Source organism: Macaca thibetana, chromosome 5 (genome assembly GCF_024542745.1).
Source record: "Macaca thibetana thibetana isolate TM-01 chromosome 5, ASM2454274v1, whole genome shotgun sequence".
NCBI classification, from domain to species: Eukaryota; Metazoa; Chordata; class Mammalia; order Primates; family Cercopithecidae; genus Macaca; species Macaca thibetana.
In genome coordinates this window covers 23,007,055-23,020,574 of record NC_065582.1, presented here as the reverse complement: position 1 = coordinate 23,020,574, position 13,520 = coordinate 23,007,055, and the positions used below count along the sequence as shown (strand labels likewise).

General features: G+C 33.9%; 1 protein-coding gene across 3 annotated transcripts in view; it reads right to left on the bottom strand.

Annotated features, from left to right (window-relative positions):
• The window catches only part of SPOCK3 (SPARC (osteonectin), cwcv and kazal like domains proteoglycan 3), a 482,197-nt gene that overhangs the window by 152,219 nt on the left and 316,458 nt on the right, over positions 1-13,520 (bottom strand). For all 3 annotated transcript variants that reach the window (XM_050791745.1, XM_050791747.1, XM_050791746.1), the window contains one exon: positions 10,003-10,126. In XM_050791745.1, coding sequence (XP_050647702.1) covers positions 10,003-10,126 — 124 coding nt within the window. The remainder of the gene's footprint in view (positions 1-10,002; positions 10,127-13,520) is intronic.

Genomic DNA, 13,520 nt, shown 5'->3' with positions numbered 1-13,520 from the left:
TAAATACTTAAAATTCTAAAATTGTTAGACAGAAATTATTATTAAAGGGTCTCAGCTTTGGGCTTGCCTGACCTCTGCTCAGATGTAGTGTAATTCAGAACACCAGACCCATGCAAGAGCAGCTCAAAAGCATCAACACTATACCATAATAATGATATTATTACCCCATGCTACTGCAGGGACCTGTAGATTACTTTTCAGATTCCTAGTGCCTGATGACAAATATTTCCTTTCTTTTCACCGGAGGCACAGCTGTTCAGAGGGGTTGTCTGATTCATTGACATCACTATGCTTTCACATCGAGCCTACTCTACCATTCTTTCACAGGCCATTAATCTTAATATTTTCGGATTCTAGTTATTGACAGTTTTTTTTTTTTTTTTTCCTTTCTCAGTTTCTGCATTAGTGTTGTTACCTTCTATTTCATTTGGCTGTTTATTTGGCTTACTTCAGATACAAAAACATACTTAACCCACTGTCATTTCACATAACAAGACTAATTTTCTTGGTGGAGTACATTTAGGGTGGGAAGAGGTTAAAGGCCACTGAAACATACAGTGCTCATAGAGTATATCCAGTGTGATTGTGGGAAAAAATATAATTTGCTCAGGTACCCCAAAAGGATATGACAGCCACATTCTGTTGTGTTTATTTTATAATTCAAGTGATTATAAACTGATATAGATACAATATATGTCATACTATTTTTTCTTTATCTAGAAAAATAATGTCATATTAATTTTAAAATCATCTGTGTATTATTTGTTATTGATATAAAATTAGCATGCTTAATTACATGTTATACAAAATAATTTTATTATAGTATTACTTTTATTTAACCATATTTTTATTCATAGCCATAGTATTAGTCTTGCTCTTTACTAGCTCTATGCCCTTATGAACTTATTTAAAATCTGTTTCAATGTCTTATGTTTAAAATGGGAACAACATTAGTGTATGTTAGTGTTTGTTATATATCTTATAGCATTGCTAAAATTAAGACGTTAATGCATATATAAATTAACACATTAGCTTAATTGAGTCATTCATTAATACATTAATTAATACAATAATACTGATTAACACACATTATGCAATCATGATATGTTAATTTTTTAAAAGAATATTTGTTTGTTGATATGAGTTGGGTGCCTTTGACAAAAGGAATATAGAGCTCTTCCAAAGGTGCTGTGCATACATTTACTTAATTACCTGGAAACTTTCTGAGTAACTCAGCTGGAATAACTTCTAGTAACATAGTAAGGATGGCACACGCTATAGTTATCTTTACAGATGAATAACATTGTATTAATTGAAATAAGCCAGGCACAAAAAGATAAATACCACATGTTCTCACTCATATGTGGGAGTTAAAAAATATTTTGAGCCCCTGGAAGTAGAGAGTAGAATTGGGGGTATTAATGTCTGAGAAGGAGAGAAAAATAGGGAGGATAAAAAGAGGTTGGTTTACAGATACACATGGATAACCTATTTACTTTTTTACAATCTTTCTGAAGAGTTGAAATATATATGGTTTCTTTATATCTCTCCCATTGCCTCCCATGTTTTTTTTTCCCCCTTGGCAAAGTGATGAATAATTAATGTTACAAAGGACATCATTAAGGTAAAATTCACAAGTGATAAATGCATCAATTAAGGTCTTGCTGGGAGTTTTATTGCACAGTGCAGTGCTGTGGTTAACTGTATGTGAGCTTAACTGGGCTCCAATTCCAGCATTGTAATTCACCAGCTTTATGGCTGACATGGGTTTCCTTTTCTTTATCCTTAGTTTGCAGATCATTATAAAAAAGTCTTGTAAATTTCTTTAAAGATTAAATTACTACACATAAAATATTTAGGATATTAACTGATATTATTGTACATTTATTTTAGCAATTACTACAAATATTACTAGAACTTCTATTACCACAACTAGTATATGCCTAGTATTATTATCATTATGTTTCTCTTAAAGAACATGTATATTTAAACATGTTCTACATAGTTTAGGATTTTTTAGACAAATGGGTTCCTTATATATACAAACTAGATGGACTGTTTATTAACTACAAGATATCTAAGGTATAAAAGTTAACATGAAAATTCCCCAAGTGAATATATGTGATGTTAGTCCTTTTTTAGTATATAGTAACACAAGATGAAGACACTGATATTATATGTTCTATTCTGTGATGGCTACAGAAAACTTAATTAACATAGGCTTAAGCTCTATTAAAACTTCATTTTTTTACAAACAAAAATCTATAGGTAACTTCATTCCTAATGTTGAAAATACTGAACACTTTTCTTATAAATTGGGACTAAGGCATGGAGATGCATTGAACCTTGTAGTGGAAGTCCTAACCAAAACCTAAGGCAAGAAATAAAAAGATAAAAAAGGAAGAAATAAACCTGCCTCTATTCATGGAGAAGGATATTATGTGTAAAATAATCTGGAGAGATCTACAAAACATTACTAGAAATAATAAGTGAATTTAGCAAAGTGGTAATATACAAGTCAGTATAGAAAATTAACAATATAACAATATACTATCAGCAAACAGTTAAAAATTGAATTAAAATTAAATTTACAATAGTACTAATAAAAAACTACTTAACAAATTTAATAAAGGGCATTATGAAATCCTATACTGAAAATTACCAAACATTAATTAATGAAATATAACTAAATGGAGAGATATACCAAGTGTGTGGATTTGAAGATTTGGTACTGCACAATATCTAAAAAAATGACTCCAACTTGTTTTCTATAGAAACTGATAGACTGATTCTGAAATTCATATGGAAAGGCAAAGGGTAAACACCAAAGCAATAGTAAAAAGGTATAACAAAGTTGGACTTTGCACCGGAATTCAAAAGTCAGCATTAAGGTACAACAAATTAGACATGTGATACAGGATTAAGGACAAATAGTTCACTGAACATAATAAAGACAGAAACAGACCCACACATTTAGGACCATTTCATTTTTGACAAAGACGTCAAAGCGATCCAATGAAGTAAGACGCTATAAATGATTCTGCAACTGGTTGGCTACTTTAAAAAAAAAAAAACATTGTGTAGAAACGGGTTTTTGCCATGTTACCAAGGCTTGTCTTGACCTTCCGAGCTAAAGCAATTTTCTTACCTCTGCTTCTCAAAAGGGTGGGATTATAGGCGTAGGCCACTGTGCCTGGCCTGGTTGGCTACATTAAAACAACAACAACAACAACAACAAAAACCCTACCTTCTCCTATACACAAAAACTAATGAGTATCACAGTCCTAAATCTAAAAGTTAAAATTTTAAAGCTTCTAGAAGACACAGAAGATTGTTTTCTGCAACAAGTATAATCATAGAAAGTTGATGAGTTAGGCTTATTTATCATGCATAATATCTAAAAATATATTTTATTAATACTCTGATATCACAGGCTTTAAGCCAGTGAGAAACAAACAACTCAATAAATTTAAAAGCCATATATTTTATTTTATTTTATTTTTTAGTGATTCAAATAAAGGTAGTTACCACATTATGTGTAGCAACATAGAAAAATAATGAAGGGTAATTAATTTAAAAAATGAATTTGCTTCAATTTTACATTAAAATATTGAAAGGCAGTTAAGAACATGGGCTCTGGACTTAGCTGAGTAACACTGGTCAAATGACTTAAATTCTCTGTGCATCACAGTTCTCATCTATCAAGGAGGGAAAATAACCAGTTAATGTATTTAAAATATTTGAAATATTTGCCAGAAAATATGGTCTACATAAATGTTTGATTTATATATGTACACACACATTATACATATGCACACACACTTGTATATATGAGGTTATGAAAGTTAATGTAGTGAAAAGGCCATGGGATACCATATTGCAAGATCAAACACAAGTTACTGTGAATGGTAGACAAAAACCAGGCACCTGTGCCTCTGACTCATTACATTATACCTTCCCCACAGATAGGCCACTGGCACCAAGCTGTGGGAAACACGGATCAGGGCATTAGGAAAATAACTTAGTATCCAGAAACGTATGTAAAAATAAAGGGACTGGGGTGAAGGTATTCTGGAGCAAGGTACCCTGTCTTCTCTTAGAAGCTTCTATTCAAAGGCACCAGTCATTGATCAAGTCAATGGCCAATCAGGGATTTGAAAAAGCAAAAACAAACAAAAAAATGAGTTCTTTTCCCACATGTGAAGCTGCTTTGCAAGTGTTTTTTGGCTGTTTGCTTCACTGCAAGTGGCCAATTTAAAATTTACATTTTTCCCAGTAACTGAAGACCGGAGAGGATGTATTTTGTGCTTCAACACATGGCTCCAGGGAGTAAGGATACGGAGTGTTGGAAACAAAATCAATGTAAGGAGAGGAAGACTTTTTTAACAATTAGAACACTCCTCAAATATAGAGGTTTACCTCGCAGAATATGATTTCATACCAGGGACTTTATTGCATAGAAGTTTTTCCTAGATGTTCTTTTAAGTTCCTTTTGAATTTGAAATTTTATGATAAGGTTCATTCATATTATTTCCTGTAATGTTCAGTGCTGTAATAAGAATTGATCCCCATAAATGACCATGGTAATGTTCTGGTGGTGTGATATTGATCGAGTTGGCCAAAAGTCAAACCCAATCTAAGTGGAAAAGCAAGTCACATGGAAAGAGTGCACATCCATTTTTGATAGTGGATCTTCCAAAATCAAATGATCTCAGCTCTAAATATTCAGAGGAAAGAAGACAGAACAACTAAACACTAAAAAGTATAACATATCAAATTTCTCATGATTAGGAGTCAGAAATTATCTACCTTTCAAAATGTGCATATAGTTGCTAGAATTAGTAACTATAAAGAGAAAGTAAGAACATGCCTCAAATATGGAAAAAAAATAAATGACAGAAAGGTTAAAACATTATAGTAGCATGTTGAAACTTAAAATAGAAATTTTTTGAGCCAGGTGTGGTGGCTCACGGCTGTAATCCCAGCACTTTGGGAGGCTGAGGTGGGTGGATCATGAGGTCAGGAGATTGAGACCATCCTGGCTAACACAGTGAAACCCCATCTCTACTAAAAATACAAAAAAAAAAAAAAAAATTAGCCAGGCGTGGTAGCGGGCGCCTGTGGTCCCAGCTACTTGGGAGGCTGAGGTAGGAGAATGGCGTGAAGCTGGGAGGCAGAGCTTGCAGTGAACTAGATTGCGCCATGGTACTCCAGCCTGGGCAACAGAGTGAGACTCTGTCTCAAAAAAAAAAAAAAAAAAAGAAAAAGAAAAGAAAATAGAAATTTTTTGAACAGTAATAAAAAAAATAGGCCTTCTCCTTTAAGGCTAATGTTATTGTTCACACACACACGCGCACACACACCCCTATCTTTTATTTAAGTATTCAAAGGCATTAATTTGAAGGGATGCACGTGATTCTCAGCCATGGCTACATATAAAAGTCACATGAGAAGTTTTAAAAATTCCAATTCATGGGACCCCATTCCAAATCAAGTTAAGTAGCATCTTTACAGCTGGATTTGGAAAACTGCAGTCTAAAATAGGTAAGCTTTATATTTGCCTTCCTTCAAAACCACACACACACACACACACACACACATACACATGCACACACAATTTTATGAACAATACTCATTTCTAAGGAATTCACGATTGTTTAGTTCCATTGCCAAGCAGCGCATCACTAAAAATATGATAGAAAAGAGTTTAAAATCATCCACTGTTGTCCTCAGGGAATTTATATTACACATGTTCTACTCAAGTCTGAAACATTAGTATTATTTATTGACTTGTGCTCACGGCAAATGTAATGTACATTTTACATAACAAAGTGAGAAATATATCCATGATCTAACATAAATGCTGTATTGAAGAACAATTCCTAGTTCTTACTGAAGCTTGACAATACAATCAAAATAGACTTTGCCTGAAGTAAAGAAATGAAGGCCTTCATCTTTTGTGTCAATTTCAAGAATGATTACCTCTCAAACAACCTTGAACAGACTTATATTTTGATTTTTCTGGCAATGCTGAATTTGAAAGAATTCAGAGAAGACTGGTTCTTTTAAAAAGAAAGATTAAATAGGCTTCTAAAGAAAGTAAATCATTTTTTCTTAATAGGAAAAAAGACAATGTTCCAAAAATACTTTTTATGAAAATCACAAATGTCCCAATATTTTTTCAAGTAAGCCTATTTATCCATAGTTCCTCATCTATTCACTTTTCTTTTTGTGTATGCATTTTTAAAATACTCTGCTGAGGATTTCTAGAAATGCCAATTAACTTAAAAGCTTGAACTCAAATAAAATAATTATTCAAAATTGGTCACATTGCATAATGAAGTTTACCTTTCAAAATTATATCTTAGTTATGTCATTTGGCTACAGTCTTTCTTTGTGTACCTTCTGATATCCCTCTTTCCCACCACATCCCCCAGCTCCTGCACCTATTGTACTTCGTAATGACCTCACCTCCAGTTAGGATGTGCAATGGAAATATCATTTATAATCTTCTCTCTATAAAATGAGCTGAAAGTAATGAACAAACATTGTGGGTCTAAAACAGAACTTGTAGGAATATTATTTGTAGTGTTAAAAAACCCCTTTGTATCAATGCATGGGTCGACAATTCAGCAGATGAATAGGAAAGGCTTCCACAGCAAGATGACACTTCCACACTGAATGTAGGGCCCCACATCCAAGACTCATCATATCTGGCTTCTGGTTTATCTTTAACATATCAGGACTACTCGGGGAGGATTTACGACTTCAAGCAAGGAGCTTCATGGACCCCACTGAGCTTAGAATTTGGAGCTCATCATTATTGTTCGAATGTGTTTACATCTGCCCTGTCAAAATTTGCAAGTTTATTGACAAAATTTAGTGATCCAAGAGCCAGAAGAAAGATCTTGTGATCTCTTACCTATATTCTATTTTCAACTCTCATAAGTAGATGTTGGGAACATAATAAGGTGACATTTACAAGAAGATACTGGCCTCTGTGGTCTTTGTTCTTGATCCAGTAGCTAAATAGCCTAGGGCAATACTTTCTTATGAGGGAGGAACAAAAAATCACCAACATGTTGAAGTCATTAATTTGAGATTCAAATCAAATAAACTCTTAAGAAAAGATTAGTAGGCCGGGCGCGGTGGCTCAAGCTTGTAATCCCAGCACTTTGGGAGGCCGAGATGGGCGGATCACGAGGTCAGGAGATCGAGACCACCCTGGCTAACACGGTGAAACCCCGTCTCAACTACAAAAAAATTACAAAAAAAAAAAAAAAAACTAGCCGGGCGAGGTGGCGGGCGCCTGTAGTCCCAGCTGCTGGGGAGGCTGAGGCAGGAGAATGGCGTGAACCCGGGAGGCGGAGCTTGCAGTGAGCTGAGATCCCGCCACTGCACTCCAGCCTGGGCTACAGAGCGAGACTCCGTCTCAAAAAAAAAAAAAAAAAAAAGAAAAGAAAAGATTAGTAAGGATAGTTCCACCTAAATTTTTACTGGGTTAAGAGTTCTACTTAGTTTTCATTGTTTTATATAGTTCAGTCTCATCGCTGTCAATGCCAAAGTTTAAGATTAGGATGGATGGTCCAAAGTGGAAAACTCACTAAGTTAGATTAGAATTAACAGAAATAAAAATGGTGATTTAGAGTTATTCAAGACCTATATTCACTTGAATCATGCTTTGTGTAATGTCTTTCTATGTAAAGAAAGCATTTGTTAAAAGTGACATTTATGCAAATAAATATTAAAATAATAATTCAAATATGAATTATCTATAAGATTAGTTGTGTTGATAATACTAATAAGATTAGATGATTTATAAGCCAAGGTATCACAGTGTGCCCCATGCCCAAGGAGAACAATGAGGAAACCCCATGAAATTGAATATATACCTGAATTAATCTACGTATAATAGGTGCTTTTAGTCTTGAATGAGAATCTGAGGGCTATTTCTTACATGCTAAGTAACTCTAACATCATCAATCAAGTCTCATCAAATAGAATTCCACTTCTAATTGTAACTTGGTGTCCTATGAAACTAAATTGGAAAAGGAAGGAGCACCTGCTAAGAGCAACCTAAAAAGAGTCCCAAAAATGTCAGCAGAAGCCAGTAGACTTCTGTTAGCACTCTTTGGGAATGATGACACCCTAGGCACAAACTTCTGGCACATATGTCCAATGTTGAGAAAGACATAGTTCTACTTAGGTGGATGCCAGTAAAAATTTCCAATCTCTCTACCACTGACTCCATTTGTTCAATCATCTACAATCACTAGATAAAATTAGGATTAAAATTTGCTTCCTCTGTAGCTCTTTCCATCAGTTTGAATATTACAATCTGCATCCTTCGTTATAAGTCAATAAATCAGTAAAATGATTTACACATCGTTTCCACGTGGGATTTTATGAGATAGATTCGCTCTCCCTTGTACTGACAACATGAATTCACTAAACTTGCAAAGCCAAAGCCCTACCTATACCATGTTAAATTCACCAAGATCAAGACCATGTTGAAAGGACCCCTGACACACTCCTCTCCTAGCAATAACTCCGCTTCTATATACATCTATAAAAGTTTAGCAGGTAGACATAAGACAGCTTCACTAAGGATACACAGTACTTGGCACCTAGTATGTACTATGTATGTATTTAGTGACTGAATTAATTAAGAGTATTGTAGTGCACTTGCCCAGATTTGTAATTGTAAAAGGCAAGTGGAAGTTTTGGGGAAATATTTGCTCAGACAAATTGTGATTCATAAGCAGGTATCCACAAAACCGAAGCATTTTAATAAAAGGTAAAAAAATTCTGGAAATAACTTTGCAGCAAGCACAATCAGATATGAACTAAGAAAAGGTTATTTATAGATCTCATGTATACTCTTTAGTAAGAATATTCGAATTGTTGCTTAAAAGGATATTAACATGTTTTTGTTTTTTCAAACAGGTTTGCTCTTGTTGTTCAGGCTGGAGTGCAATGGCGCAGCTCACTGCAACCTCCGCCTCCCTGGTTCAAGTGATTCTCCTGCCTCAGCCTCCAGAGTAGCTGGGATTACAGACGCCCACTACCATGCCTGACGCATTTTTGTATTTTTAGTAGAAATGGAGTTTCACCTTGTTGGCCAGTCTGGTCTCAAATTCCTGACTCAGGTGATTTGCCCACCTTGGCCTCCCAAGTGCTGGTATTACAGGTATAAGCCACTGCACCTGGCTTAATAATTTAATTATAGGGTAAGCTTCTTCTAGGGACACTGCATAATATGCTACACTACCTGTCTAAAATATATATTTCTTAAATCTAAATTTTTTAATGTATTCAGTCCCTAGGGTTTCAGATAAAAGACAGTGAGTCTGAACTCTTTCCTTTCTGTTACATAAGCTAAGGAAATTTATCAATGTCTTATTTAGGCAAAGTTTGTAAAAATCCCAAAATATTTTAACAATATGGGACACTTAATTGGGAGGAAGAATAATGTAGACGAGAGAGCAAAGGCATTGAATCAGAGATTATATCAAATCCCGGCTTCAGTGTCAACTAAATATGTGAAACTTGCCAAATTGCCTTTCTGATCCCGGTTTTTTCATCTAGTAAAGAGGTTTTTTTTTGGTGGCTTAAACGAGATAATATAGGAGATAAAATATGAGATTAAAAAAAGTAATTGTAGTGACAGATTGTAGCACATTTATTGTTGTTAAAATAATATTGATCACTAAAGCTATTGTACAGCACACTAACATTTCTGGCACCTTTCATAGTAGCAGCAAAGGAAAGGTTGGCTTTGATATTTGAGGGTTCATAGCTTTAGTATTTCAAACCTTAAAAATTCTGATATGGAAAAAACAAATACATATTGGATCATATTCCAAACCAGTGAGATTATTCATATTATTTTATAAAGTAAATGAGTAATTTGAATATCACATTAGATAACCAATAGTTTTAATCATTTACTAATACGTATGCATCACTTATTTCATACTAAACAACTGTAGGTGTCTTTACCTGAAAAGAGTAGGTATGACCATCTGAACCACAAACAGGGCTGGGATAGACCATTGGGCACTGCTTGCAGGTGGATAATATGGGACCCCTCCATTGCCTAGGGTCTACTCCTGCTTCTTTCATCCTGTTAAAAAATAAAGCAAGCATATTGAGCATATTTATTTAAGAACATGCATTTATATTAGCTCATTCCTCTCCTCCACTGCCATTCCAACTCCTGAAGATACATTAGAATCAACAAACGATTCTCATTTTTAATTTATTATTTCATGTCATATTTTTCATTATATCTTTTGATTTCTATCTCAAGGCTTGCCTCTAATGAAACAGGAATATGTCCCTTAAATATATTCTGCTAGTCACATATAAATGATAGCTGTATTTCTTCATGCAAACCCTTTTCATAGCCTCAGAAACAGAAGCAACACTTGCTCAGCAATAAAGGACTCACACATCTGGCACCTTCTTAAAAGCCGTCCTCACATTCCATTAGGAACAATATATAAGAGATGACACCTAATTCACTGGGTGCCTAAAAGTAAGAGTGGCTTACTTTTAGAGAAAACAGAAACAAAGAATTCCAATTTTCCAGCATTTACCAGTATTTAGAAAGCCAAATGACTAGGGTTAGTGACAGCAAATTTCCTTTTGTTGTGTAAAAGTGTCTTAAAATAGATCCATGCGGCTTTGATATAGAATAACTTGAAAAAAATCCATTGTTTTCTGCTACCTACACTTACAATTTGCTGTTTCCCCACTTTGGTTAAATTGCTTTATTCCTTTGCCTATTTGTGTGAACAATTTACACAGAGTCAGGAAAATGGCTTAAAAGCTAGAAAAAAAAAGTAACTGAGAATTCATAAAAAAATTAATATTTAGAAGTCCTGTAGTAAATCAATATTCGTTTATTACAACTGCTTATGGAGAGAGTAATTTGATGCCTTATGTCAGGATGAGAATAGATGTTTTACTAGAAACTATTTTTTCTTTGTGCCTTTTGTTTTCTTTTCATGAATATGTCAAATCTACAAATAGTGGTCCCAAAAGACTATCAAGACACATTTTAAGGACTTTCACTATAAGTAAAGACGTTTGAACTATGTATTTCAAATTTTGCCAGAGTTTGGTTGGGCTGGGCATTACACATTGATCATTTTATCTCTCTTTCTCTCTCTCAGAAACGATTTTCATGAAGCCTATCATAGTTCCAAATAAATTCTCTTTATTTCAGTTTTGTACATTCTGCCAAAAGACCACATTAAAACCTTGCTTCGCTACAAAGTTCATCTTATAACAGATACAATGAGAAAAAATTAATATGCAAATTTTTCCTGAAAAACAATTGGCACGATATCCTAGCGAGAAATAAAACAATGACTGAAAAACTTGGACTATTCCGTAACACTTCAAGATTTATAAATTACAAAAATGTAGCAGAGAGAAATTAAAAAAAAAAATAAAACGTTCTACTTGCACTGAACTTTCACTGTGTGTAATCAAACAAGACATGAAATTATGCAAAGTTATTTGCTCTTCAGATACATTAGGAGAAAGTATAAGCAAGTTTGGGCTTCTAATCAGTGAAAAGTATTTTATTAGAGCAAAAGGGGATTATAGTAAAAAAAATAGGATGTATATGTTCTTTATGCTTAGGTTTATATCCCAACTCTGTATCTCTTTTATACTTCATCTCATTCTGCTTTTTTAACACATATAACTTAAAAAAAACCCTAATGAGATCTGGAAACTAAAAATTGTTGTATTAATAAATTTCTCTTATAAATATAACATTTACAACTTAGAAAATATTTTAATTTCTTTTTAAGAGTAAATATAACTAGAAGTAAATTTTTTAAAAATTTGAAGATTTGGCTGGGCATGGTGGCTCATGCCTGAAATCCCAGCGCTTTGGGAGGCCAAGGTGGGTGGATCACCTGAGGTCGGGAGTTCGAGACCAGTCTGACCAACACGGAGAAACCCCGTCTCTACTAAAAATACAAAATTAGCCAGGCATGGTGGTGCATGCCTGTGATCCCCGTAACTCAGGAGGCTGAGGCAGGAGAATTGCTTGAATCCAGGAGGCAAAGGTTGCTGTGAGTCAAGATCACACCACTGCACTCCAGCCTGAGTGAAACTTCATCTCAAAAAAAAAAAAAAAAAAAAAAAAAAAAAAAAAAAAAAAAAAAAAAAATTGAAGATTTATTAGAAATTTGTGACATTGAAATGAGCTCAAAAAGTAAAATTGTAATGTACTTGTAAAATAAATTTTGAAGCAAAACAAGATTAGTTGTTCTTATTCCTTCCAGTTTTAACCATATGGAACACTAAATAAATGTGTTCATATTCCTAAAGTATATCAATAAAAAATGTACTTTTTATTTAGTTTTGATGCTGGTCAGGATTTGCTGGAGTGAAATATAATCACCAACAATATACAAATGCATTTCTTAGTCTTATGGGAATACAAAAGTACTTCTACAAATTTATATAAGTCCAACTCTATGTGATATCACCTTTCCACATACATGTAACATCACTATTCATCATGGAAGAGATTTTTGCATTTCCAGACTCCTTTTATAAAAATGTATCCTAGATGACAAGTTGATAGGTGCAGCAAAGCAACATAGCACATGTATATATATACCTCTGTAACAAACCTTTACATTCTGCACATGTATGCCAGGACTTAAAATAATAATAATAAAAATGTTTCCTATGATTCAGAATGTGTTTGGTTTGACATCGGAGATTGTTCTCAGAATTAGTGTTCTTCACAGTCTATTGAAATTTTTGTTTTGTTCTTAGAAAAATTAGCCAAGTAGATGAAGATATAACATTAAAAACTTAACACTTAATTTAATATCTATGTATGATATATAATATGTAAACTTATATAAATTATATATACATGGAAATCATCGGTTGTTGGTTGGTTTTTAATTACATTTTGAAGGCCCCATTTAAGAGAGAGCAACGTGTTTCTATGAGAGAAGTGAACTCATGTAGTCATCGTATAGGTGAAGATGTGCGAAGCGACATGATTAGGGAAAGGTGTACTGGGCTCAGGCTATGAGAATGGCTGTCTGGCAACTGTGGCAAGAGGAATGCCCCATGTAAGAAACTAGATCTGGGAAGAGCACAACTAGGCACATTATTCTGAATATTCTAGGTGCAGAAAAGATTAACCTTTGAGCCTACATCTAATTTTTTGATACACCGAAGGTCATTTACAGTTAGTTGTTTTAAATTATTAACAAATAGGGTGATACAACCTGTTTCCATTAATAAAGTACAAAACCAAAGCTGGCTGAAAAACTCTGAACATTTTCAGAAATTGGTCTTCCAACAGCAACTCCACTGGAATAAATATATGACTTCCATAGACTCATCTTTTCAAATAAATATTCAATTCTAAAACTCTGAGTTAAAAATTTATTTAGTTTCTAACTGCATCCTATACAGGGTCACACCCCCTTCCCTCAAGAAGCAAAAAATTGTATTTTGGAACTCAGGTA